The 27,757-nt window shown below is 40.3% G+C and overlaps 1 protein-coding gene across 3 annotated transcripts in view; it reads left to right on the top strand.

Annotated features, from left to right (window-relative positions):
- Positions 1–27,757, top strand: part of TMEM131 (transmembrane protein 131) — a 186,028-nt gene that overhangs the window by 79,116 nt on the left and 79,155 nt on the right. For all 3 annotated transcript variants that reach the window (XM_070798242.1, XM_070798241.1, XM_070798243.1), the window contains one exon: positions 2,497–2,565. In XM_070798242.1, coding sequence (XP_070654343.1) covers positions 2,497–2,565 — 69 coding nt within the window. The remainder of the gene's footprint in view (positions 1–2,496; positions 2,566–27,757) is intronic.

Below are 27,757 nucleotides of genomic sequence, written 5' to 3'. Positions count from 1 at the left end.
TGCAGGTGATATGTCTATAGAGATATCCAAGATAGCAGTCATCTTAGCAACACCACATACAATAGCAGGGGAAGGTCTAAGAGAATTTGTAGATTGTTAGAATTGACTCAACAAAATGACTAGATTTACGATCATTTCCTTCAATCAGTAACTTTTTAGTATAAAGCAGTAACCATGTGATCTATTAATATCTGTGTATTTGACATATCCATCTAGATAAGTGTAAATGTCTGAAACAATACTCCTGAATCCCTACCCACTACCCTTCCCTGCTTCCAGCCCACTCTCTCCTGTCATGGCTGAGGATCCAGTTTCTCGGGCCAGAATCTTAAGTCATCCTGATGCCTGTCTCCTTTCCCTTACTCTCCACAGTCAGTCCCTCAGCATGATGTCTGTAGCTTCCACCACCTCTCTTGCCATCACCCTGGGCCTCGGTGACCATCCCCTCCTCTCTGAACAACTATAGGGCTTCCCTCTTGGGCTCCTGCAGTCTTCTTCACACAGCAGCAGGAATTGACCTTTTAAATGTGTTAGTTTAAAGGTCATGTTACTTCTTGCTTCAAACACATAGAGGCTTATTGTTACACTGAGAAGAGAATCCAAACTCCTACAATGAGACCTGGCCTCTGTACCTCTCTCATCTCAGTTCTGGTCTCTTCCCCCTGCTTCCAGCACTCCAGCCAATTCAGCCTCCCTGTTCTTCAGCATGCCAAGGACATGCCTGCTTTCTTCTTCCGATCTTCACCTCTCCGGTCTCAACTGCAGTGTCCCTCCTCAGAGAGACCGTCTCTGTTTCCTGCTGTGTTTGATCTGTCTTTATATGTTGGACATCATCACGTGATAGGTTCCACGTTTGTTTTTCCTACTGGGATGTTCGTGCCATGAGAACAGGCTCTGTGCCGTGTTCCCATAGCCCCAGCCACTGGACAGCCCCTGACATTCAGGCTATTTGTGTCAAGCGAATGGGATGTGCACTTTTCTGCCCCCCTTCCCTGACCACTTCAGACATTTCCACTTGCAGTTCTCAGTTCTGTGAGAGAAAAAAAAAAAAATGTCTTAATCTCCTTTGTATCTCTAGCTTCTAACACAGTGTTAATATATATAAATTAATGACTTATACATAGTTATTTTTACATTGCACTTTTTTCTTGATTGGATGGAGGTTTAGGTAAGTTTGAGGTTCTTACTGTTAAAACTGGTGAACTGATCAGCATCATTATTTTAAAGCAGCAGAAGAGTATTCTTATAGTATGTTTTTTAAGAAGAGCAGAAATCAGCAGGGAGTAGATTCTGTACCTCTGGCTATAACGTGGCAGCTGTCTTGTGAGGAATTGTCTTTCGTTGTCCCAGGGTCTTTAGTTTTGCGCTCTAGTAAAGTATAATCTTACACTTGGCCTTTCCCTTCTTGTGTTTGTCATCTTTAATGCTCAACACATGTAGAAGATTATCAAGCAGCACAGAGGAATGGTCTTAATTGGTGAGACCGAAAACACCTTTAACCTTATTTCTTTAAGCTCAATTATTCCAGTACTTAAAATATTTACTCTATATTGAATTAAAGCTAGATTTTCTACATTTTCTGTATGTTCTTGTTAATTTATAATGTATTTCCTAAATGAAATTTCTCTATCATTTGAAGCTTGTGCTCTTCTGAATTATGGAGGTAATGAAATAAAATAGTCTCACAAAAATAAGTTTTGCCCTTCCATCATTTCTTAAAATGCAACAGAAAGATAATCTACTATTTAGAAACTTTAGTGGCCAACTTTCTCACTTTCTTAGTTTCTAAACAGATGACTTTAGGTACGTGGATCACCCCCACCAAAGTCATTTTTACTTTGCATCAGTATTTGGTTGTGATAATGTCTAGTAGGTTTGCTAGTCAGGGATCTGTTTTAGTGAGAAGTTCTAATATCAAGTGAAATAGTTAGAAATGATACTCAGATATTTAGGCCAAGACGTCATAGATCAGTATGTCCTGAACTCTCAGATTAAAGATATTTCAGTTCCTGGAAACTTCTATCCCCAAATTGATTTTTGTTTAGTTCTTTGCCACTTTAGTTAAAATGGGATCGCAGTGTTTTTTCTATATATATTGCCTCTGGGTACAGTTACTTGTGCACTTTAGTTAAAATGGGATCCAGGTACAGTTAGTTGTGTTAACTATTGTTCATTGTACCTCTGTCAGAAAATCCAAATGAACATGTAAGGTATATAGTTACCAGTTACATCAGCCAAATAAATTTCAGCAGTCTACTGGAGTATTTTCTGTTTCCATGTACCTTTGAATAGGAAAAATACTTGTTTTTTTTTCTTTTTTAAAAACATGCATTTATTGATTTATTCTAATATAAAAAGTAACACATATTTCTAATACATTAGACTCCATTTTTCTAGATACTCTCTCATGAAAAAAACTCAAGTGTCTGGCTTTGGTTTAGGGAAATACATAGTTTGAAAAATTGCTTCTTAACACTGTTTTCTTTTTACTTACAGTATATCTTTGTACCGGGGTAATTGCAGACCTATACGGTTTGAGCCACCAATGCTGGATTTCCATGAACAGTAAGTTCAGAGTTGTTTTTTTTAACCACAGTTTTCCATTAAACCATTATATGTATTTTATGCATGCATGTGTCTTGGCTTTTGCCTGTGGTATCTTGAATGAGAAAGTTACATGTTCAAGTCATCAGGAAAGTAAATAACCTTGAATACAGTTTGAACATGGGAAGTAAGTATCTATTATGAGTCTAGCGTATACTCTTTTAACTTTTGAAGTTCAAAAAATATTTACAGTTTGGAGTGTCTGGTTCAGAGGATCCTATCTTTAGAAGCAACATTAAACTTAGGGTTACCTTTCTGATTAGCACTTAATTTCCATCTTTATTATTTAACATTTTTTCCTTGTGGATATAGAAGAGTATATTTGTTTGATACATGTACTTGTAAGGTACAAACTTTTATATGTCATCAAATAAATAATATTATCAACCCAGTAAGCCAAACAAAAGCAGATCCTATAGGAAGCTGTGGTTCAACCGCAGAATTACTTCCTCAAACCTTGTTTCTGCTTACCTTCTACCTCTGGGTCTTGGGTTTTGCACATCTCAGGTACCCTGAGGGGAAGACAAGTCTTCAACCTATATTTGGTTCCAACTCAATTTAGCAGTTAGGAAAAGAGAACATCTTAAATGATATAACTACTAGAGTAATGCTACTCTGATAAGTAAACAGAAGAAGATGATTTTTTTAACTTAAATTTTTTTGTTTGCCTTTCTTTTTTTATAATTTTTATTAGAGTAAGATTGATTTACAATGTTGCGTTAGTTTCAAGTGTACAGCAAAGTGAATCAGTTACACATGTACATATATCCATTCTTTTTTAGATTCTTTGCTCTTTTAGGCCACTACAGGGTATCGAGTAGAGTTCCCTGTGCTATACAGTTCAGTTCAGTCGTTCAGTCATGTCCGACTCTTTGCGACCCATGAATTGCAGCACGCCAGGCCTCCCTGTCCATCACCAACTTCCAGAGTCCACCCAAACCCATGTCCATTGAGGTGGTGATGCCATCCAACTATCTCATGCTCTGTCATCCCCTTCTGCTCCTGCCTTCAGTCTTTCCCAGCATCAGAGTCTTTTCACATGAGTCAACTCTTCGTATCAGGTGGCCAAAGTAGTGGAGTTTCAGCTTCCACATCAGTCCTTCCAATGAACACCCAGGACTGATATCCTTTAGGATGGACTGGTTGGATCTCCTTGCAGTCCAAGGGACTCTCAACAGTCTTCTCCAACACCACAGTTCAAAACCATCAATTCTTCTGTACTCAGCTTTCTTTATAGTCCAACTCTCACATCCATACATGACCACTGGAAAAACCATAGCCTTGACTAGACAGACCTTTGTTGGCAAAGTAATATGCTGTCTAGGTTGGTCATAACTTTCCTTTCAAGGAGTAAGCATCTTTTAATTTTATGGCTACAATCACCATCTGCAGTGATTTTGGAGCCCAGAAGAATAAAGTCTGACATTGTTTCTACTGTTTCCCCATCTATTTGCCATGAAGAGATGGGACCAGATGCCATGATCTTAGTTTTCTGAATGTTGAGCTTTAAGCCAACTTTTTCACTCTTCTCTTTCACTTTCATCAAGAGGCTCTTTAGTTCTTCACTTTTTGACATAAGGGTGGTGTCATCTGCATATCTGAGGTTATTGATATTTCTCCCGGCAATCTTGATTCCAGCTTGTGCTTCCTCCAGCCCAGCATTTCTCATGATGTACTCTGCATATAAGTTAAATAAGCAGGGTGGCAATATACAGCCCTGACGTACTCCTTTTCCTATTTGGATCCAGTCTGTTGTTTCATGTCCAGTTTTAACTGTTGCTTTCTGACCTGCATACAGATTTCTCAAGAGGCAGGTCAGGTGGTCTGGTATTCCCATCTCTTTCAGAATTTCCCACAGTTTATTGTGATCCACACAGTCAAAGGCTTTGGCATAGTCAATAAAGCAGAAATAGATGTTTTTCTGGAACTCTCTTGCTTTTTCCATGATCCAGCGGATGTTGGCAATTTGATCTCTGGTTCCTCTGCCTTTTCTAAATCCAGCTTGAGCATCTGGAAGTTCACGGTTCACATATTGCTGAAGCCTGACTTGGAGAATTTTGAGCATTACTCTACTAGCGTGTGAGATGAGTGCAATTGTGCGGTAGTTTGAGCATTCTTTGGCATTGCCTTTCTTTGGGACTGGAATGAAAACTGACCTTTTCCAGTCCTGTGGCCACTGCTGAGTTTTCCAGATTTGCTGGCATATTGAGTGCAGCACTTTCACAGCAGCATCTTTCAGTAGGTCCTTATTAATTCCTTATCATCTGTTTTATATATAGTAGTGTGTATACGTCAGTCCCCAATCTCCCAGTTTATCCTAATCCCTCTTTTCCCCCTGGTGACTGTAAGTTTTTCTTCTCCATTTGTTACTCTGTTTCTGTTTTGTGAATAAGTTTATACCATTTTTTCAGATTCCACATATAAGCGATACCATATGATATTTGTCTTTCTTTGACTTCACTCAGTATGGCAATCTATAATAATCTCTAGGTCCATCCATGTTACTGCAAATAGCATTGTTTCGCTTTTTAATGACTGAGTAATATGCCATGTATATATGTACCACGTGTTCTTTATCCATTCCTCTGCTGATGGGCATCTAGGTTGCTTCCATGTCTTGAATATTGTAAATAGTGATTCAGTGGACATTGGGGTGCACATATCTTTATGAATTATGGTTTTCTCTGGATATATGCCCAGGAATGGACTTGCTGGATCATATGGTAGATCTATTTTTAGAGTTTTTTAAGGAACCTACTAGTAGCTATACTAATTTACATTTCCACCAGCATTGTAGGCGGCTTCCCTTTCCTCTGTACCCTCTCCAGCATTTATGAGAAGAAAATAATTTAAAGGGATAGGTAATAGGAACTGTACGCAGATCTATTGAGTCAATAACTGAAAATACTGTCATTTCTTTTTAATGTTGTCAGAGTTGTCATTAACCATTTTCTACTAGTAAAGACACTAAATTTAAATAATTTCTTTACAATCTCAAACCTAGAATACTCGACTATATCAGTCATACTTGTATAGAACCATGGTAGAGCAGTTAGCAGAAGAGCTGCTGCTAAGTCACTTCAGTCGTGTCCGACTCTGTGAGACCCCATAGACGGCAGCCCACCAGGCTCCTTTGTCCCTGGGATTCTCCAGGCAAGAATACTGGAGTGGGTTGCCATTTCCTGCTCCAGTGCATGAAAGTGAAAAGTGAAAGTGAAGTCGCTCAGTCTTGTCCAACTCTTCACAACCCCATGGACTGTAGCCTACCAGGCCCCTCCGTTCATGGGATTTTCCAGGCAAGAGGACTGGAGTGGGGTGCCATGTCCTTCTCCAAGCAGAAGACCTATGTGCTAGCAACTCCATCTTCTCAGGTGTTTATATTCTTACAAAGATCGTGGATTTTGGAGGGGATAAAGAGAAGTTTGTATGCTTCCTTCTGTACCGGTAGGTGGAATCAGTGTTTGCAGATAGTTGTTATATGAAGAGTAAAACGACTTGTGGGTGTTGGATTTAAAGACCATAATGTTCAGATAGGAAATACATCACTCTTGTTCCTGTCGTGTAAAAAAGTTGAGGTACGATGTTGAGGCAAGAAAACATAAAGTTTTTAATGTGACCCAGTCTCCTTCTGTCAAATGCAAGATATTTAATGAAACATGCCATGCACTTTGATCTTCAGCAAGAACGTTCATTATTTTTTAAAAACAATGTTGAGTAAAACTGTCTTAAGTTTGTTCTCATCCTGAGTGAATCAGGAGAGAGGCTGATGAGCTCCAGTCTAGGACTGTGGCAAGGGCCATGTTTATGATGATACCATGAGCCTGGGGACAGATGAGATCAATGGACAGCAGCAAAACTTAAAATCTAATGTAGTGAGTTTTCTTATTTTGAAAAGCTTAGCAATAACAATCTCTAGAGAGATTGTTTCAGAAGTTATACCCAGTGTTTTTCACTTCATTTTTTAAAGGGAGTTTTAAAAATTTCACGAATCCTTTAAGATAAAGAAGTGTTCAGGTATACTAAATATCTGAATCGGAATTGGTAATGCCTATTTCAAATTATCTGTCACTCAACACTTGAAAAAATACACCATCCTCCAAATAGAAGAAATTGAGATAAAATCAAGCAAAATTCTAGACTAGTTTTAACCCTTTCTGGATCATGGTGTTGTGTTTTTTTAAGAACAGATGAAAGCTATGGCAACCTCTTCCTTCCTTTCCCCAATGCTTACATACACACAAAATAACATTTTGCATACATGTTCAAGGGTTTTATAGCCATCCCCCTCCAAGTCCATATCTGAATCCGTAAGAGCTAGTGAATTCCTGGTCTAGACCACAGATTATTAAATCACTACTACAGAATTTGCTGGGGTTTTGCCTGATGCACTAGCCATACATATTCACTGTAGTAAACTTAGAAAATGCTTATTAAGAGAAAGAAGAAAAAAATTACCAGTTATCCAGCCACTCAGAAACATTAACACTGAACTTTTATCCTTTAAGTCCTTTTTCTGTGTATCTGTATGTATTTATTGAGTTACAGAAATATAACAATATTTTCTGAACATAAACTTTATAATCTCCTTTCTAAACATAATATACCATGCCTTTTTTTATTCCGTCAAATTTTATTTTATACTATGTATACATTTTAAAAATTGCATAAACAGCAAATTGTATGTATGCATTTTTAAAATTCATTTATTGTTTTAAACTTTTTGTTTTGTAATCAGTACTGAAACTAATGCTTTAGACACAGCCATGACTTTCAGAAGAGAGTCCAAAATAATGAGATGAAAAGATATGCAAAATGTGAAACCTTTTTAGTTAAGATTTAGTCTAGAGAATAATTGAGTGTCATGCACAAAGAGAACGGATAGGAATCAGTGAATTGATGTACAACCAGAGAGGACATAAATGAGATTTCTTTAAGAGACTGGTGCTGACCCCAGAGAACTGGAAATGTCCTGAGCTGAGAGCAGCTGTGGATGCTGTGGTGAACATGTGCGGACAGACAGAGGAACCCCAGGACAGACAAGGGTCAGGTCATGTAGGAAGAGTGCGGGAAGCCGCACGTGTGCTCTTAGGGACAGCACAGTCACACTGGACTGCTTCGCGAAGCAACACGTTTATGTGCTGCTGCCAGAAGTCGAAATGAAAAACAAATTCTGTCCTTAATTTAGACTTGTCTGTGTCCAACCTGAGAGCCCTGAACAGAGTTTGTTTTTATCTCATAAAGTAGATCTCACAGAAGTGAATCAGTAGAAGTAGGAGTTGGGAGCAAATGTGAACAGGTGTATTAGGATTCAGTCAGAGGGATAGATCCAGTCAGAGATTTTTATATGTGTGTGTATGTGTGAGAGAGAGTATATGACTGTATGTGTTTATGTATGTAGAGTTTTTGAGGAATTGACTTACATGAAAATAATTGCTGGAGCTGGTTAAGCAGGCCCACAGTGTACAAGGGCAGGTACCCAGGAAGGGACAGTTGCATCAGACTGGATTCCAAGGAAGCAGGGCGATCACAGATCCAGCTGTTGTTGGGAGCCTCTTAGCTAAGACGAGGGCCAAACTCTCTTTCAAAGCTCCAGATGTATTATACGTACTTTAAGAGGCTCCTCTCCCGGAGGGGAATTTTTCATGGATGGTTTCATGCAACCATACAGAAAAGTAGAACAGATAGTAAATATATTTTTAAACTAAATTCTGTAATTAAAAATGTTCCTATGTTCATATTTTTACTGATTTTTAAAAATCACTTGTAGCAGACGTAATATTTCATTCCTGTAGGTTTTGGCAAACATCTCCACATATAAAGGGCATTCTCCATAACCATAGCACCAAGCTCGCCAGGCTCCTCTGTCCATGAGGGTTCTCCAGGCAAGATACTGGAGTGGGTTGCCATCCCCTACTCCAGGGGATCTTCCCAACCCAGGTCTTCCACACACTGCAGGCATATTCTTTACCACCTGAGCCACCAGGAAAGCTCATTATTGGTATTCTAAGAAAATGAACAATAATTACAGAGTGCCGTAATTCCTCTATTTTGGTCAGCTGCAGTGCTGTAGTTGTTTGGTTTGAAGTGACAGAAATCTAACTGCAAAGAGTTGAGGCAAAGATGAGGATATACTAGAAGGAATTCCAAGGACCATTTGTAGAAAGTTTAGAGTCGCGGTGGGATCTGGAAACAACAGGATGCACGTTATCCAGTACCCAGACCCTTCTCCCTGTCTCTTATCTCCCCTCGCTTGCTGTCGGCTGCTTCTGTCTCACCGCCCGTATCTTTTTCCTACAGTGATGGGAACAAATCGACTGACTGCACTTCAGACCCACGTTCTTGTAGCCTCCGCCCATCAGGGAATAATAAAGCTGCTTTTACTTTAGTTTGAAAAATCTCAGAGTAGAACAGTCAACACCCTGGCACAGGTGAAGTAGCCACCCCACCCTACCCCTCAGACAAGGACAGTGTTTGGTAGTGAATGTATCTTCCACATTGTGGAAGTGGATGACACCTTCCACAGTGGGGGTGTCTCTGTAATTATCAGGGTTTCACTCAGAGAAAGAGTAGTCCACTGTGGGCAGCAGCTCCAGCTGAAGTCCATACAACTTCCCTGGCCTGGAGGACCGCTGATGGCCTTCTAAAGCATGCCTTCCCCTCCCTGCTTCTGTGCTCTTGTGTTCACTCCACTGAGCTGGGTTGGATCCCCACCCCAAAGCTGGTTTAGTGTCAAGGCTAATCCACCAGGTGGCTCAGTGGTAAAGAATCCGCCTGCTAATGCAAAAGACATGGGTTCCATCCCTAGTTTGGAAAGATCCCCTGGAGGAGGAAATGGCAACCCACTCTAGTAATCCTGCTAGAGAATTCCATGGACAGAGGAGCCTCACAGACTACCATCCTTGGGGTTGTGAAAAGTTGGATACAACTTAGCAACTGAGCATGCAGTAAAACTTTATGGGGAGAGCAGGGTAGGCTCCCAAGATCTGAAAAATGGCTTGAGAGAGCAGAGAAAGGAGACTGGCTTGAATCCTGTGGTTAGGGGGTGAGGCTGGGTGGACTTACATGGTCTGAATTTCTCAATAGATCCAAGAGAGAAACTATACAGGCTTTCCTTTAGGCTTACCCAGATGTGGGGCATAAGGTGAAGGGACACTGTGGGGCTTGAAAGCTATTTGTAATCAGGCATCAAAACTAGAGTTGAATTCTTCATTATACTTGACATCCTCTACTGCTGCTGCTGCTGCTAAGTTGCTTCAGTCGTGTCCAACTCTGTGCGACCCCATAGACAGCAGCCCATCAGGCTCCCCCGTCCCCTGGGATTCTCCAGGCAAGAACACTGGAGTGGGTTGCCATTTCCTTCTCCAATGCATGAAAGTGAAAAGTGAAAGTGAAGTCGCTCAGTCGTGTCCGACTCTTCTCGACCCCGTGGACTGCAGCCTCCCAGGCTCCTCCGTCCATGGGATTTTCCAGGCAAGAGTACTGGAGTGGGGTGCCATCGACATCCTCTACTAACTTCTGTCAAAGCGTTAGTTGTTGTTCTAATAGTTTCTTTTGATGTCTGTTCTCCTCCCAGACCAGACTATCAAGATGAATTTGTTGTTGATCAGTTGCTAAGTTGTATCTGACTCTTTGTGACCCCATGGGACTATAACCTGCCAGGCTTCTCTGTCCTCCACTATCTCCCAGAGTTTGCTCAAATCCGTGATACACACTATTTAGCTGTTTAGCCTGTATTTCATACTTAATATATGCCATACATTATCTTCAAGTCCAACAAGATCGTCTGCTGATTTCTTCTGCTACAGTTAAATTTGTTTTGTTTTTAAGTGATTTGCTGGACTTCAGTAAACATTTGCTATACCTTTACTTCTTGATCCAACTATGTGCAGATTTAATTAACGCCCATGCTGTGAATGTTTCATTAGCTTCATATGTCTGAGTAATTTTAAGACTTGAGAAGTACCCTTAACCAAACATTTTATTTTTTTTCCAGAAATTGTTAAGTAATCAGAAATCATTGCTCACTATACTGTACTTTTACTTATGCACTGAAGTTTTTGCCTTATGTTTTCTGTGAACTGTTTCTACTGCTTGCAGTCATTTTTGCTAAACCAGAAGTCACTCTTCATTTTAAAACACCCTTTATGGTATCTGGAAGAACTTTTCAATTGGATGAAATTTACCACTCCAGGTTGTCAACAAGGGTCTCCAAGATGGTTTCCCGTCCTTCAGCAAAGACACAACTCTAGTTCTGCGGCTGCTGCCTAAACCTCCATGGCCTGAGTCCTCTCACTACCCTGTTCATCCCTACTGTCTGCTAGGTCTTCGATGTTTGATCAAATTAACTTTCTTCAAAAGTAGGCTCTCTTTGTTTTCATACATTTTGTTTAAATGTATTCTTTAATTCTGCCTTTTTTCCCTTTCCCTTACCTTTCTCTCCCCTTCTTTTCTTTCCCCTTTTACTTCTCTGTAACACTTAGCCTGGAGAAATCTTGGACATGACCACCCTCGCCTTTACTCACCCCCCTAGTTACGTATGCCAGTGCTGGTAAATATTTTTCTGTTTCCGTAACAACTCCTTTTTTTCAAACATTTACTGTAGTTTTAAAAGATTCTTTGGGTGAGGACTTGTTTCATTGAGTTCTTTGGTTTATGTAATCAAGTGCAGAAAATCTTGGTTTCAAGTCTTAAGTTTAAAGGAGAGACTTAATGGCTTTCTAAAAAAGTGTTAATTGAATAAACTTGCTATGGAGGTCTTTACTGTCAAGTTAAAGTCAGTTTATGAGAGCCATTTCTCCCTAATCACTTTCTAGTATTCCCAGAAAATCAGGTAGGCCATCTCTTCTAAAGGGCTGTTTGGTGCTTTTTAGCTTTCCAGTTTCCCACTGTTCTGCCAACACCCCAGTTCAGCCTGAGGGTGCTGTGCTCAGACGCTCAGTCGTGTCCAACTCTTTGTGATCTCATAGACTGTAGCCCACCAGGCTCCTCTCTCCCTGGGATTCTCTCAGCAAGAATACTGGAATGCATTGCCATTTACTCCTCCAAGGGATCTTCCTGACCCAGGGATCAAATCTGCATCTCTTACATCTCCACTGGCAGGCAGATTCTTTACCAGATGTGCTTGAGACGATGGTTGGGTTTTGTGGTAGTTGAGTGGTACCGAGTACTGCATATTGATTTGGCGCAACTTCCTGCCAGAAGTGATGTTAATAGACCTCTCTGTCACTGCCATTCATAAAGTTTGTCTGAGGGCAGCTGCTCAGCCATCTCTTCAGCTGTTCTGTGGCATTGCATTGTCATCTTTCTGTGGCTAGAAAAATTGCCATTGACCGCAAAATTGCAGCTAACTTTCCAAGCTCGTCTCTAATTCATGAGTGCTTCTTCCTAATTCTTTCGGGTCTCAGACTCTTGTAAAATATGGGCAGTTAGTCAGAAGCTCTGCCCTGTCAGCCCAGAGAACAGCTGTATAATCAGCTTGATTTATCTCTAAATAATTCACAGTAACCCTCTTGGCCCTACTTTGAAGCAGCTGATAATGGAAACAAGCAGGACCAGCACTAGCAGAGCTTTGAAAATCTTCGTCTTATTTTCACGTCTTACCTGTCTGGCCAAGCAGTTGCACGTGACGTTGTGACAGGAGGAGTCTAAGGTGGCCTCCAGGTTCCTAGTCCCTAAGGAGCACATACACCTCCTCCCAATCATATTCAAGCAAACACTAACCTAGACATTGCTGTAAAGAATTTTGAAAGTGTAATTGAAGTCCCAAATCAGTTGACCTTTAGGATTGGGGAAGTAATCTGGGTACTTGACCTTATCACACAAGCCCTCTAAATCTGGCTGTAGCAATCAGAGACAGAAAGAAATGTCAGAGGTTTGAAGCTTGAGAGGTATTTGATGCAAGGGAGTTTCCTTGTGTTGGTTTTGAAAATGAAGCGGCCATATGGCCAGACACTGAGAGCAACCCAAACTTTGCCAACAACCTGCATGAACTTCGAGCTTTGATGCCCGAGACCCCAAGCAGATCAGCCTGTCGTGCTCTGCCTCGACCTGTGCCTGACAGAGTTGTCAGATGATAAATGGGTGTCACTTTCACCCTCTCAGTTTGTGGTACTTCGTTAGGCAACATAAAAAACGGAGGTCTTACTTGACAGTAAAGACCTCCATAGCAAGTTTATTTATTTATTTACAAGTAAATTTGTATTAGTACTTGACCATAGTTTTCCACGGTTTTAGTGTGGCCTCTCTCCTTAGTCTCCTACTTTATCGAGGAAGCTGAGGTGAGGGAGAGACAGGGAGGGCTGTTTGTATGAGCTCTGTAGGCAGGTCCATCCAAGGAGTATGGCCTCTGCTTCCATGATGTGGACCTGTAGCTGCAGAAAGCCTGCTCCCATGAGATGTGTGACTGGAATAGCCTGCTGACATACTCCGGATGTCTCTGAGCAGCATAGGAGATGACCCTTCTCCCCTGAGCAAGGGTTCATTTCTGGAGGGTGTGGCCCAGGGCCTCCCCTCTTTGATCGCTAGAAAAAGAGCACAGCCAACTTCAGCAGCACTGTAAAGCAAGCTTTCTGACCCACCCCCACTTACAGTCTCCTGGCATCTCTAGGCTTGTTTCCTTACCCACATCCTCTCCTGTAGCTGGCCATCTTCAGTCCAGTCTTCTTCAAGGATCCTCCAGATTACCTGTCTGTCTGACACCATGTCTTTTTCATCTAAACTGAGACTGATTGCACTGACATCACAGGAGGAAAAACATTAAGAACAAATTCATAGAAGAAACACTGGTTACCAAGTAGTGTATAAAATATTTGAATTTTAAGAGCATATCTGTTGAAAGGGCTTCCCTGATGGCTCAGACGGTAAAGAATCTGCCTTCAGTGCAGGAGACCGAGGTTCAGTCCCTGGTTTGGAAAGGTCCCCTGGAGAAGGAAATAGCTACTCACTCCAGTATTGCCTGGAAAATCCCATGAATAGAGGAGCCTGGAGGGCTACAGTCCATGGAATCACAGAGTTGGACATGATTGAGCGACTAACACACACACAAACAAATTTGCTGAAAAAAGCATAATTGGTGAACTTACAGGGTGGAAGGAGGACATGTTTATTTCTCTGTATTTTCATTTCACTTACATGTGTGCATAAGGCTTGAGGAAGAAGAGTTTTCCCTTCCATGTTGTCTTTGTAAAGCTTCTCCTTGTCGCAACAAGGCCAAAGTTTGAAATCCCAGCTGGATCTGTACCTGCTTTTATTTTGTGGTTCTGTGACCCCTGCCTGAGATCAGTGAGCCTGTTGGTTAAGAGGTCTGATTCCTGAGGCAGGCGGAAGCCCACGCACTGGGGATCCTCAGGACACTTGGCCTCCTGCTTCCTTACCATAATGCATTGTTCCAGACCTGCCTCTGGGTGCCCTCCATCCCTGCCTCAGGAACAAACCTTGGTTCATCTTTGGATCTTTCCCTCATGGCTGAGATTTAAACTACAGAAAGATTTAGGGCCTCATGATGGCTGAGAGTCCCTTGGACTGCAAGGAGATCCAGCCAGTCCATTCTAAAGGAGATCAGCCCTGGGATTTCTTTGGAAGGAATGATGCTAAAGCAGAAACTCCAGTACTTTGGCCACCTCATGCGAAGAGTTGACTCATTGGAAAAGACTCAGAGGCTGGGAGGGACTGGGGGCATGAGGAGAAGGGGACGACAAAGGATGAGATGGCTGGATGGCATCACTGACTCTATGGACGTGAGTCTGAGTGAACTCCAGGAGTTGGTGATGGACAGGGAGGCCTGGCGTGCTGTGATTCATGGGGTCGCAAAGAGTTGGACACAACTGAGCGACTGATCTGATCTGATGGCTGGGCTATAAGCTATGGAGCAGTTCTGGACCAGGTTTCTGCTTCCCTGCAAAGCAGGAAACTCTTCTGTGGGAACCCACCTCTCAAGGGCCATCTGTGGGCACAGCCTCCTAGGGACTGCTAATGGAGTGCGTCTTCTCTACAGCCTTCCCACTTTGGGCAAGAGCTGGCAGCATCTGCAGTGCTGAGCTCTGAGAGTGGGGAGTATATCTAGGTTTAAGCTTTAGAGACACCAGAAGGCATTTAACATCAACAGCAACAAAACTTCATGTCAGCATTATAAAGAAATTCTCAATGGTGTTTTAAATGAAAAGCAGCACAAATCATCATCAGACCCTTAGAAACTGTGTTAAATGTTGACAAAAGACAGTGAAGAGTTCTTATTTATATAGTTTGTGGACCATATGCATATGAACCTGACTTTTTAGGGTAGTATGGGAAGATTATTTACCATTGAGCCACGAGCAAAGCCCTAATATGGAAAGAAGGTGTTGTTCTCCCATCCTGGAAAAGGCAAAATGTGTACAACAGTCCGAGTCAGCTGTAGATGATGCTGCAGAAGAAATGAATAAAGTGGTGGTATGTTACATTTGATGTTAGTTTCAGTGATACAGAATATGAGAATAAGTGAAATGTGACTTAACGTACAACTTTAGATGTAGTGGTGTCTTCTTCATCACTGCTGATATTGATATTATGCCTTCTCTTTTTTCTTTCTTAGTTTTGCCAAGTAGTTGATAATTTATTAGTCTACCCCCAAAATTGTAATTTTTGACTTCATATATCATCTCTATTTTATGTGTTTTACTTCATTGATTTCCACTCTTATTTCTATTATTTCTTTTCTTCAACTTTCTGTTGTTTAATTTGCTATTTTTCTAATGACATGGATGCTTAGCTCATTTATTTTCAGGCTTTCTTCTTTTTAAATATGTATATTTACACATAAGAATTTTCCTTTAAGCACAACTTGAACTGTATACCACAAAATTTTAATAGTTAATTTCTTCATTTTGATTCATTTGCACGTGGTTTTTGATTTTCATTCAGACTTCATCTTTGATCCATGAGTTGCTTACACATGTTGCTCTGTTTATTTGTAGAGAATCTGTTTATCTGATTTCTAGTTTAATTGGGCCAGGACTAGAAAATTCTGCATGTAAAGAATTATGGGGGCTTCCTTGGCTCAGTGGTAAAAAGAATTTGCCTGCCAATGCAGGAAACTTGGGTTTGATGCCTGGTCTGGGAAGATCCCACATGCTGCAGAGCAACTATTGACCCTGTGCTCTAGAGCCTGGGAGCTGCAACTAGTGAGCCCATGCGCCCTAGAGTCCATGCTCTGCAACAAACCACCGCAGTGAGAAGCCTGCACAGCAGTGAAGACCAGGCACAACCAAAGATAAATGAAAATTATTTTTTTTTTAAATTACGGGGCAGTCCTAAGATGGCGGAGGAATAGGACAGGGAGACCACTTTCTCCCCCCCTAATTCATCAAAAGAACATTTAAACGCTGAGTAAATTCCACAAAACAACTTCTGAATGTCGGCAGAGGACATCAGGCACCCAGAAAAGCAGCCCATTGTCTTCAAAAGGAGGTAGGAAAAAATATAAAAGACAAAAAAAGAGACAAAAGAGGTAGGGATGGAGCTCCGTCCCGGGAAGGGAGTCTTAAAATGAGAGAAGTTTCCAAACACCAGGAAACGCTCTCACTGCCGAGTCTGTGGCGAGCCTTGGAAGCACAGAGGGCAACATAACAGGGAGGAAAAATAAATAAATAATTAAAACCCACAGATTACCAGCCCAAGGAGAAGCAGCGCAGACGCCTGTACCCGCCACTAGCAAGCGGGGGCTGGGCAGGGAGGCGCGGGCTGCATTGCTTACAGTAAGGACAGAGCCTGAATGTCCCAAGGGCAATCTGAGCGAACTGACTTCGGCTAGCAAACCAGACTGTGGGATAGCTACCACGCACAAAGCCCTAAGACACTGCCACGCCCTCTCACAGAACAAAGGACTGAACAGAGGTAGCCAGCTGCAGACCATCCCCTTCTGGTGACAGGCAGCCAGAGCCGGAAGGGGGCAATCGCAGCCCCAGAGAGACATTATCTACCAAACTGCAAGCAGGCTTCTTTGCTAAGACTTGTTGGAGTTCTGGACATCCGCCTGCAAAGGTGTGCCAGTTGTACACCCAGGAAACCGAGCGCAGGGACGGGGGAGGCGATAAGTCACAGCGACCACGCTCACCAAACACCTCATCACCTGAGCTGCTCAGACCTGGGAAGGGCACAAAACACAGGCCCGACCGAGTCTGCGCCTCTGAGGACTACCCGAGTGCCTGAACCTGAGCAGCTTAGACCTGGGAGGTACATGCAGCCCAGGGCCGGCCTTGGACGGTTCCGGTGGAGCAACCTAGAGCCTAGAGCCTGAGCAGTGTGGGCAGGGAGGGCGCACGCACCATGAGCGGGCAGACCCAGTGTGGCTGAGGCACTGCGAGCACACGCCAGTGTTACTTGTTTGCAGCGTCCCTCCCTCCCCACAGCACAACTGAACAAGTGAGCCTAAAAAAGTGTGCACCACCGCCCTCTTTTGTCAGGGCAGAAATCAGACACTGAAGAGACCAGCAAACAGAAGAAGCTAAAACACAGGGAACTGCCTTGGAAGTGACAGGTGCAATAGATTAAAACCCTGTCGTTTGTACTGACTACATGGGAAGGGGCCTATAGAGTTTGAGAAATATAAGCCGGACCAAGGAACTATCCAAAAATGAACTGACCCCCACACTGCCCACATCACCACCAGAGGAAGTCCTAGATATATTTTTACTATTTTTATGATCATTCTTTTTTTTTCCTTTTAATTTTTAAAAATTTTTAAGTCCTCTATTACTCCTTTAATTTTCATTTTTATAACCTACTATTACTTTGCAAAAAAAAAAAAAGACCCAATTTTTTTAAAGCAAACTTCATATATATATATATTTTTATATAATTTTTGTTGACTATTTTTTTCTTCTTTTCTTTAATATTGTATTTTTGAAAATCCACCCTCTACTCTAGATTTTAAATCTTTGCTTTTTGGTATTTGTTATCAATTTTGTACCTTTAAGTACCCAATCTTCAATACCCATTTTTACTTGCAAGATTACTGGCTTGACTGCTCTCTCCCCCTTTGGACTCTGCTTTTTCTCCACCAGGTCGCCTCTGTCTCCTCCCTCCCCCTTCTCTTCTCTGCCCAACTCTGTGAATCTGTGTGTGTTCCTGACGGTGGAGAGCACTTAGGGAACTGATTACTGGCTGGATCTGTCTCTCTCCTTTTGATTCCTCCCTTTATATTCCTGGCCGCTTCTGTCTCCTTCCTCCCTCTTCTCTTCTCTGTATAACTCCGTGAACATCTCTGAGCAGTCCAGACTGTGGAGTGCACATAAGGAAGTGATTACTGGCTAGCTTGCTCTCTCCTCTTTTGATTCCACCTCATCTCATTTGGGTCACCTCTAACTCCCTCCTCCCTCTTCTCTTCACTTAACTCTGTGAACCTCTCTGGGTGTCCCTCACTGTGGAGAAACTTTTCATCTTTAACCTAGATGTTTTATCAACGGTGCTGTATAGAAGGAGAAGTCTTGAGACTACCATAAAATTAAGACTGAAAACCAGAAGCAGGAGGCTTAAGTCCAAATCCTGAGAACACCAGAGAACTCCTGACTCCAGGGAACATTAATCGACAGGAGCTCATCAAACGCCTCCATACCTACACTGAAACCAAGCACCACCCAAGGGCCAACAAGTTCCAGAGCAAGATATACCACGCAAATTCTCCAGCAACACAGGAACACAGCCCTGAGCTTCAATATACAGGCTGCCCAAAGTTACTCCAAGCCCATTGACATCTCATAATTTACTGGACACTTTATTGCACTCCAGAGAGAAGAAATCCAGCTCCACCCACCAGAACACCAACACAAGCTTCCCTAACCCAGAAACCTTGACAAGCCACCCATACAACCCCACACACAGCGAGGAAACTCCACAATAAAGAGAACTCCACAAACTGCCAGAATACAGAAAGCCACCCCAAACTCAGCAATGTAAACAAGATGAAGAGACAGAGGAATACCCAGCAGGTAAATGAACAGGATAAATGCCCACCAAACCAAACAAAAGAGGAAGAGATAGGGAATATACCCGATAAAGAATTCCGAATAATGATAGTGAAAATGATCCAAAATCTTGAAATCAAAATGGAATCACAGATAAATAGCCTGGAGACAAGAATTGAGAAAATGTAAGAAAGGTTTAACGAGGACCTAGAAGAAATAAAAGAGAGTCAGTATATAATGAATAATGCAATAAATGAGATCAAAAACACTCTGGAGGCAACAAATAGTAGAATAACGGAGGCAGAAGATAGGATTAGTGAACTAGAAGATAGAATGGTAGAAATAAATGAATCAGAGAAGAAAAAAGAAAAACGAATTAAAAGAAATGAGGACAATCTCAGAGACCTCCAGGACAATATTAAATGCCCCAACATTCGAATCATAGGAGTCCCAGAAGAAGAAGACAAAAAGAAAGACCATGAGAAAATACTTGAGGAGATAATAGTTGAAAACTTCCCTAAAATGGGGAAGGAAATAATCACCCAAGTACAAGAAACCCAGAGAGTCCCAAACAGGATAAACCCAAGGTGAAACACCCCAAGACACATATTAATCAAATTAACAAAGATCAAACACACAGAATAAATATTAAAAGCAGCAAGGGAAAAACAACAAATAACACACAAGGAGATTCCCATAAGGATAACAGCTGATCTTTCAATAGAAATTCCTCAGGCCAGGAGGGAATGGCAAGACTTACTTAAAGTGATGAAAGAAAATAACCTACAGCCCAGATTACTGTACCCAGCAAGGATCTCATTCAATATGAAGGAGAAATCAAAAGCTTTACAGACAAGCAAAAGCTGAGAGAAGTCATCACCACCAAACCAGCTCTCCAACAAATGCTAAAGGATATTCTCTAGACAGGAAACACAAAAAGCGTGTATAAACTCAAACCCAAAACAATAAAGTAAATGGCAACGGGATCATACTTATCAGTAATTACCTTAAACGTAAATGGGTTGAATGCCCCAACCAAAAGACAAAGACTGGCTGAATGGATACAAAAACAAGACCCCTATATATGTTGTCTACAAAAGACCCACCTCAAAACAGGGGACACATACAGACTGAAAGTGAAGGGCTGGAAAAAGATATTCCATGCAAATAGAGACCAAAAGAAAGCAGGAGTAGCAATACTCATATCAGATAAAATAGACTTTAAAACAAAGGCTGTGAAAAGAGACAAAGAAGGACACTACATCATGATCAAAGATCAATCCAAGAAGAAGATATAACAGTTATAAATATATATGCACCAAACATAGGAGCATCGCAATATGTAAGACAAATGCTAACAAGTATGAAAGGGGAAATTAACACAGTAATAGTGGGAAACTTTAATACCCCACTCAAACCTATGGATAGATCAACTAAACAGAAAATTAACAAGGAAACCCAAACTTTAAATGATACAATAGACCAGTTAGACCTAATTGATATCTATAGGACATTTCACCCCAACACAATGAATTTCACCTTTTTCTCACAGGAACACGGAACCTTCTCCAGGATAGATCACATCCTGGGCCATAAATCTAGCTTTGGTAAATTCAAAAAAAAATTGAAATCATTCCAAGCATCTTTTCTGACCACAATGCAGTAAGATTAGATCTCAATTACAGGAGAAAAACTATTAAAAATTCCAACATATGGAGGCTGAACAACACACTGCTGAATAAACAACAAATCACAGAAGAAATCAAAAAAGAAGTCAAAATATGCATAGAAACGAATGAAAATGAAAACAACCCCAAACCTGCGGGACACTGTAAAAACAGTGCTAAGGGGAAAGTTCATAGCAATACAGGCATACTTCAAGAAACAAGAAAAAAGTCAAATAAATAACCTACCTCTACACCTAAAGCAACTAGAAAAGGAAGAAATGAAGAACCCCAGGGTTAGTAGAAGGAAAGAAATCTTAAAAATTAGGGCAGAAATAAATGCAAAAGAAACAAAAGAGACCATAGCAAAAATCAACAAACCCAAAAGCTGGTTCTTTGAAAGGATAAATAAAATTGATAAACCATTAGCCAGACTCATCAAGAAACAAAGGGAGAAAAATCAAATCAATAAAATTAGAATTGAAAATGGAGAGATCACAATAGACAACACAGAAATACAAAGGATTATAAGAGACTACTATCAGCAATTATATGCCAATAAAATGGACAACGTGGAAGAAATGGACAAATTCTTAGAAAAGTACAACTTTACAAAACTGAACCAGGAAGAAATAGAAAATCTTAACAGACCCATCACAAGCACAGAAATTGAAACTGTAATCAGAAATCTTCCAGCAAACAAAGCCCAGGTCCAGATGGCTTCACAGCTGAATTCTGTCAAAATAGAGAAGAGCTAACACCTATCCTACTCAAACTCTTCCAGAAAATTGCAGAGGAAGGTAAACTCCAAACTCATTCTATGAGGCCACCATCACCCTAATACCAAAACCTGACAAAGATCCCACAAAAAAAGAAAATTACAGGCCAATGTCACTGATGAATATAAATGCAAAAATCCTTAACAAAATTCTAGCAATCAGAATCCAACAACACATTAAAAAGATCATACACCATGACCAAGTGGGCTTTATCCCAGGTATACAAGGATTCTTCAATATCCACAAATCAATCAATGTAATACACCACATTAACAAATTGAAAAATAAAAGCCATATGATTATCTCAATAGATGCAGAGAAAGCCTTTGACAAAATTCAACATCCATTTATGATAAAAACTCTCCAGAAAGCAGGAATAGAAGGAACATACCTCAACATAATAAAAGCTATATATGACAAACCCACAGCAAACATTATCCTCAATGGTGAAAAATTGAAAGCATTTCCCCTATAGTCAGGAACAAGACAAGGGTGCCCACTCTAATCACTACTATTCAACGTAGTTTTGGAAGTTTTGGCCACAGCAATCAAAGCAGAAGAAGAAATAAAAGGAATCCAAATTGGAAAAGAAGTAAAACTCTCACTGTTTGCAGATGACATGATCCTCTACATAGAAACCCCTAAAGACTCCACCAGAGAACTACTAGAGCTAATCAATGAATATAGAAAAGTTGCAGGATATAAAATTAACACACAGAAATCCCTTGCATTCCTATACACTAATGATGAGAAAATAGAGAAATTAAGGAAATAATTCTGTTCACCATTGCAATGAAAAGAATAAAATACTTCGGAATATATCTACCTAAAGAAACTAAAGACCTATATATAGAAAAGTATAAAACACTGGTGAAAGAAATCAAAGAGGACACTAATAGATGGAGAAATACACCATGTTCATGGATTGGAAGAATCGATATAGTGAAAATGAGTATACTACCCAAAGCAACCTATAGATTCAATGCAATCCCTATCAAGCTACCAACGGTATTCTTCACAGAGCTAGAACAAATAATTTCACAATTTGTATGGAAAAACAAAAAACCTCGAATAGCCAAAGCAATCTTGAGGAAGAAGAATGGAACTGGAGGAATCAACCTGCCTGACTTCAGGCTCTACTACAAAGTCACAGTCTTCAAGACAGTATGGTACTGGCACAAAGACAGAAATATAGATCAATGGAATAAAGTAGAAAGCCCAGAGATAAACCCATGCACCTAAAGACCCCTTATCTTTGACAAAGGAGGCAAGAATATACAATGGAGAAAAGACAATCTCTTTAACCAGTGGTGCTGGGAAAAGTGGTCAACCACTTGTAAAAGAATGAAACTAGAACACTTTCTAACACCATACACAAAAATAAACTCAAAGTGGATTAAAGATCTAAACGTAAGACCAGAAACTATAAAACTCCTAGAGGAGAACATAGGCAAAACACTCTCCAACATAAATCACAGCAGGATCCTCTATGACCCACCTCCAAGAATACTGGAAATAAAAGCAAAAATAAACAAATGGGACCTAATTAAAATAAAAGCTTCTGCACAACAAAGGAAACTCTAAGCAAGGTGAAAAGACAGCCTTCAGAATGGGAGAAAATAATAGCAAATGAAGCAACTGACAAACAACTAATCTCAAAAATATACAAGCAACTCCTGCAGCTCAATTCCAGAAAAATAAACGACCCAATCAAAAAATGGGCCAAAGAACTAAATAGACATTTCTCCAAAGAAGACATACAGATGGCTAACAAACACATGAAAAGATGCTCAACATCACTCATTATCAGAGAAATGCAAATCAAAACCACTATGAGGTACCATTTCATGCCAGTCAGAATGGCTGCCATCAAAAAGTCTACAAACAAGAAATGCTGGAGAGTGTGCAGAGAAAAGGGAACCCTCTTACACTGTTGGTGGGAATGCAAACTAGTACAGCCACTATGGAGAACAGTATGGAGATTCCTTAAAAAACTGGAAATAGAACTGCCTTATGACCCAGCAATCCCACTGCTGGGCATACACACCGAGGAAACCAGAATTGAAAGAGACACGTGTACCCCAATGTTCATCGTAGCACTGTTTATAATAGCCAGGACATGGAAGCAACCTAGATGTCCATCAGCAGATGAATGGATAAGAAAGCAGTGGTACATATACACAATGGAGTATTACTCAGCCATTAAAATGAATACATTTGAATCAGTTGTAATGCGGTGGATGAAACTGGAGCCTATTATACAGAGTGAAGTAAGCCAGAAAGAAAAACACCAATACAGTATACTAAGGCATATATATGGAATTTAGAAAGACGGTAACGATAATAACCCTTTTTGTGAGAGAGCAAAAGAGACACAGATGTATAGAACAGTCTTTTGGACTCTGTGGGAGAGGGAGAGGGTGGGATGATTCAGGAGAATGGCATTGAAACATGTATAATATCATGTAAGAAACAATTCGCCAGTCCAGGTTTGATGCAGGATACAGGATGCTTAGGGCTGGTGCACTGGGATGACCCAGAGGGATGGTACAGGGAGGGAGGTGGGAGGGGGGTTCAGGAAGGGGAACATGTGTACACCTGTGGCAGATTCGTGTTGATGTATGACAAAACCAATACGATATTGTAAAGTAAAAAAATAATAATAAAGAAATGATAAATGGTTTAAAAATTTTAAAAAGTATGAACAAAGAAGAGATATGACAAATAGAAAATAACTAGCAAGGTGATAGACTTTAATCATAAAAAATTGCATTTTTTATAAATAGTCTAAACACACCAGTTAAAAGACCAAGATTGTCATATGAAAAAAGCAAGACAAAACTAAACACATGACAGAAATCCAAAATACAGGAAGCAAAATTGACAGAACTAAAGGGGAAAACAGACAATTGAGTAGTAATAGTTGGGGACTTAGATACCCCACTTTTGCTATGGCATTTGGAAAGAAGTAAACTATATATTTTTAGATATTATCTTCTTATACATACAAATTCTAAGCAGTCCACTTTTTAAAAATACAGAATAAATGAATTTAGGGAGGTTGTAGGATATCAGATCAATAGGTTGTTACTGTTCTGTTGCCAAGTCATGTCCGACTCTTTGCAACCCCATGGACTGGAGAACACCAGGCTCCTCTGTCCTCAGCTGTCTCTCAGAGATTGCTCAAATTCATGTCCTTTGAGTCAGTGATGCTACTGAACCATCTCATTCTCTGCCACTCCCTTCTTTTGCCTTCCATCTTTCCCAGCATCAGAGTCTTCTCTAGTGAGTCAGGTCTTCACATCAGGTGGCCAAAGTGTTGGAGCTTCAGCAACAGTCCTTCCAAATGAATATTCAGTGTTGATTTCCTTTAGAATTGTCTGGTTTGATTTCCTTGCAGTCCAAGGGACTCTCAGGAGTCTTCTCCAGCACCACAATTCTAAAGTATCCATGTTTTGACTCTGCCTTCTTTATGGTCCAACTCTCACATGCCTACATGACTACTGGAAAAACCATAGCTTTGACTATACAAACATTTGCTGGCAAAGTGATGTCTCTACTTTTTAACACACAGTCTAGATTTGTCATAGCATTCCTTCCAACGAGCAGGCATCCTTCAGTTTCATGGCTGCAGTCACCATCTGCAGTGATTCTGGAGCCCAAGCAAAGAGAATCTGTTACTGCTTGCATTTTTCCCCCTTCAGTGATAAGACTGGATGTCATAATCTTCGTTTTTTTCAATGTTGAGTTTCACACCAGCTTTTCCACTCTCCTCTTCCACATTCATCAAGAGTCTCTTTAGTTCCTCTTCACTTTCTGCCATTAGAGTGGTATCATCTGCATGTCTGAGGTTGTTGGTATTTCTCCCAGAAATCTTGATTCCAGCTTCTGATTCATCCAGCCCAGCATTTCGTATGATGTACTCTGCACAGAAGTTAAATAAGCAGGGTGACAACATACAGCTTGGTCGTACTCCTTTGCCAGTTTTGAACCAGACTATGAACCAGACCGTTGTTCCGTGTCTGGTTCTAACTATTGCTTCTTGAACTGCATACAGGTTTCATCAGGAGACAGGTAAGATGTTTCGGTACTCCCATCTCTAAGAATTTTCTGCCGTTTGTTGTGACCCACACAGTCAAAGGCTTTAGTGTAATCAATGAAGCAGAATTATATGTTTTTTTCTGGAATGCCCTTGCTTTCTCCATGATTCAGTGAATATTGGTAATTTGATCTCTGGTTTTTCTGCCTCTTCGAAAGCCAGCTGAAACATCTGAAAGTTCTCAGTTCACATACTGTTGAAGCCTAGCTTGAAGGATGTTGAGCATACCGTTGCTAGCATGTACAATGAGTGCAATTGTATGATAGTTTGAACATTGTGGCTCAGTGGTAAAGAATACTCCTGCCAATGCAGGAGACATGGGTTTACTCTCTGGGTTAGGAAGATCCCCTGGAAATCCAGTGTTCTTGTCTGTGAAATCCTATGAACAGAGGAGCCTGGCAAGCTACAGTCTGTGGGGTCTCAAGAGTCAGACACAACTTAGCAACTAAACATCAGATACAGAAATATTTTATTTCTATATACTAACAGTGAAGAGTCTTAAAATTAAGACAATTTCATTTATAATATCAAAAATAATAAAATATTTAATACTTATATACAAACTTAACAAAAGTAATACTATAAACTAAAAATGACAAATCATTATCAAAAGAAATTAAAGAACTAAGTATATAGAATCTGTCCCATGCTCATAAATCAGAAAACACAAATGAGAATGGCAGTACTCCCTAAATTGATCTGTGGATTCAACACAGTCCCCATCAAAATCACAATTTACTTTTTTGCAGAAATTGGCAAGCTGGTCTTAAAATTCACATGGAAATAAAAAGGATCCAGAATAGCCAGTCTCAGTGTTTTAAAAGGAGACCAGCATTGGAAGACTGACAGTTCCCAATATCAAAAACTTTCTACAAAGCTTTAGTAATCAAGTAACTCTGCAGTGTGGATAAGTGGGGAAGAATTTATATTCCAGAAATAGAACTTTACATGTATTGTAAATTGATTTTGACAAGGGTGCCAAGACTGTTAAATGGAGAAAGAATAATCTTTGCAACAGATGGTGATGCTAAGACAGCTAGATATCCACATGTAAAAGAATTAAGTTGGATCTCTACCTCATACCCTACACAAAAATTAATACAAAGTGTGTCATAGAACTAAATGTAAATGTAAATGTAACAAAGCTAAGTTATAAAACCTTACAGGAAAACAGTGGAATATATCTCCATTTTTGCAGTGGTTTTTGTGCAGTGGTTTCTTAGATATAGCTCTAAAAGTAAAAGTGACCAAAAAACATATACAAATTGGATTACATAAAAATTAAAAACTTTTGTGCTGCAAATGACACCATCAAGAAAATGAAAAGATAGCCCACAGAATGGAAGCAAATATTTGCAAATATCTCCTAAGAAACTTACATCCATCATGTATGAAGAATTCTTACAGCCTTTTAAATTTTACTGTGTGCATAAGTGCAGGGTTTCCTCATCTCTCCTTGTTGACATTTCATAATCAATCAATTTCTTTTTTAAAATTTTGGGTTTTACCCATTTTTTGTCCATATTCTTCAGATATTCCTACACTCTATTTTCCAAATATTGCCACTTCTAGTTATGCCCTACATATCTGTTTTTCTTTTTCTTTTTATAGCTCTGTCTTTTAAAATGTTCTAAATATGTATTCTTTCTTGCTGAATTCTGAGCTAAATTGTCAATCTTATCTTGTCAGTCATGAAGGGATTTTGTCTCCCTAGCCAATCTGTTACCTATGTTTATTGCTAATATTTTCTCTCATTTTTCTATATGATTATCTCATTTTGCTAGTATCTTGCCATATCGCTCTACATATACTCCATTATGCTTATTTTTAATTCTTGGTTTAACTTTTCCAGCTTCAGGAGTGCACTGTTCCGTATATAAAGCAATTCTAGCTCTGCCAGCTACTTAAAATTTGCGGTTTATACAGATGAAATAAAATTTCAGAAAACATAGGACAAAATGATTGTATAAGAGGATCTTGTAAAAGTGTAATTGAATTAGAACATGAGGGTTTTGTTTCACACAGAGGGTAGGCAGGAAAGCAGAGCAGAGACGTTGGTAAAGGTGTGGGGGTTGAACACGGAGCCAGCCTGGCCCAAGTGGCAGAGACGTGGGGAGCCACGGTTAAGGCTGACGCCAGGTAACAGGGACTTTCATAACCCTGAGGTAAAGATTGGGGAAGAGTGGGCAGGCTCTCCCACGCACACTTTCACCACATGCCTGGTTCTGTGCTAGGCTATATGAGGATACACAGTGCGTGTATGACAGAACCTTTGTTGTTAGAGTACTGATTATCTTGTTGAGGAAATAAGATAGGTGTCAGATAAGTAGGGAGCACTCTGAAAAATAATTTATATTACATTATATTATAGAATTCTCTTAAGCTGTCGAGTGAGACAGCCTGTACAAACGTGATTAGCAAAGGAAGAACCTAAAGGACTGCATACTGAGGAGGGTTCACTTTTAAGACAAACTATACCTTGGATCCTGAGGAGAACATTAAAGAAATCTGTGGATATCAGATCTTGAGTGCGTGCTTTTTATTGTTAGAGCAGGGACCAGAGCCAAATGCCTTGGATTCAAATGAGGTTCCAAGTGTGCCTTTAGGCATGTTATTATGCTTTCTGTGCCGTAGTGTCCTCGCCTGTAAAATGAAGATAATAGCTCCTAACTC

Source organism: Bos indicus, chromosome 11 (assembly GCF_029378745.1).
Source record: "Bos indicus isolate NIAB-ARS_2022 breed Sahiwal x Tharparkar chromosome 11, NIAB-ARS_B.indTharparkar_mat_pri_1.0, whole genome shotgun sequence".
Lineage (NCBI taxonomy): Eukaryota > Metazoa > Chordata > Mammalia > Artiodactyla > Bovidae > Bos > Bos indicus.
The sequence above is the reverse complement of the archived record's forward strand: the minus strand, read 5'-3'. Positions and strand labels throughout refer to the sequence as shown.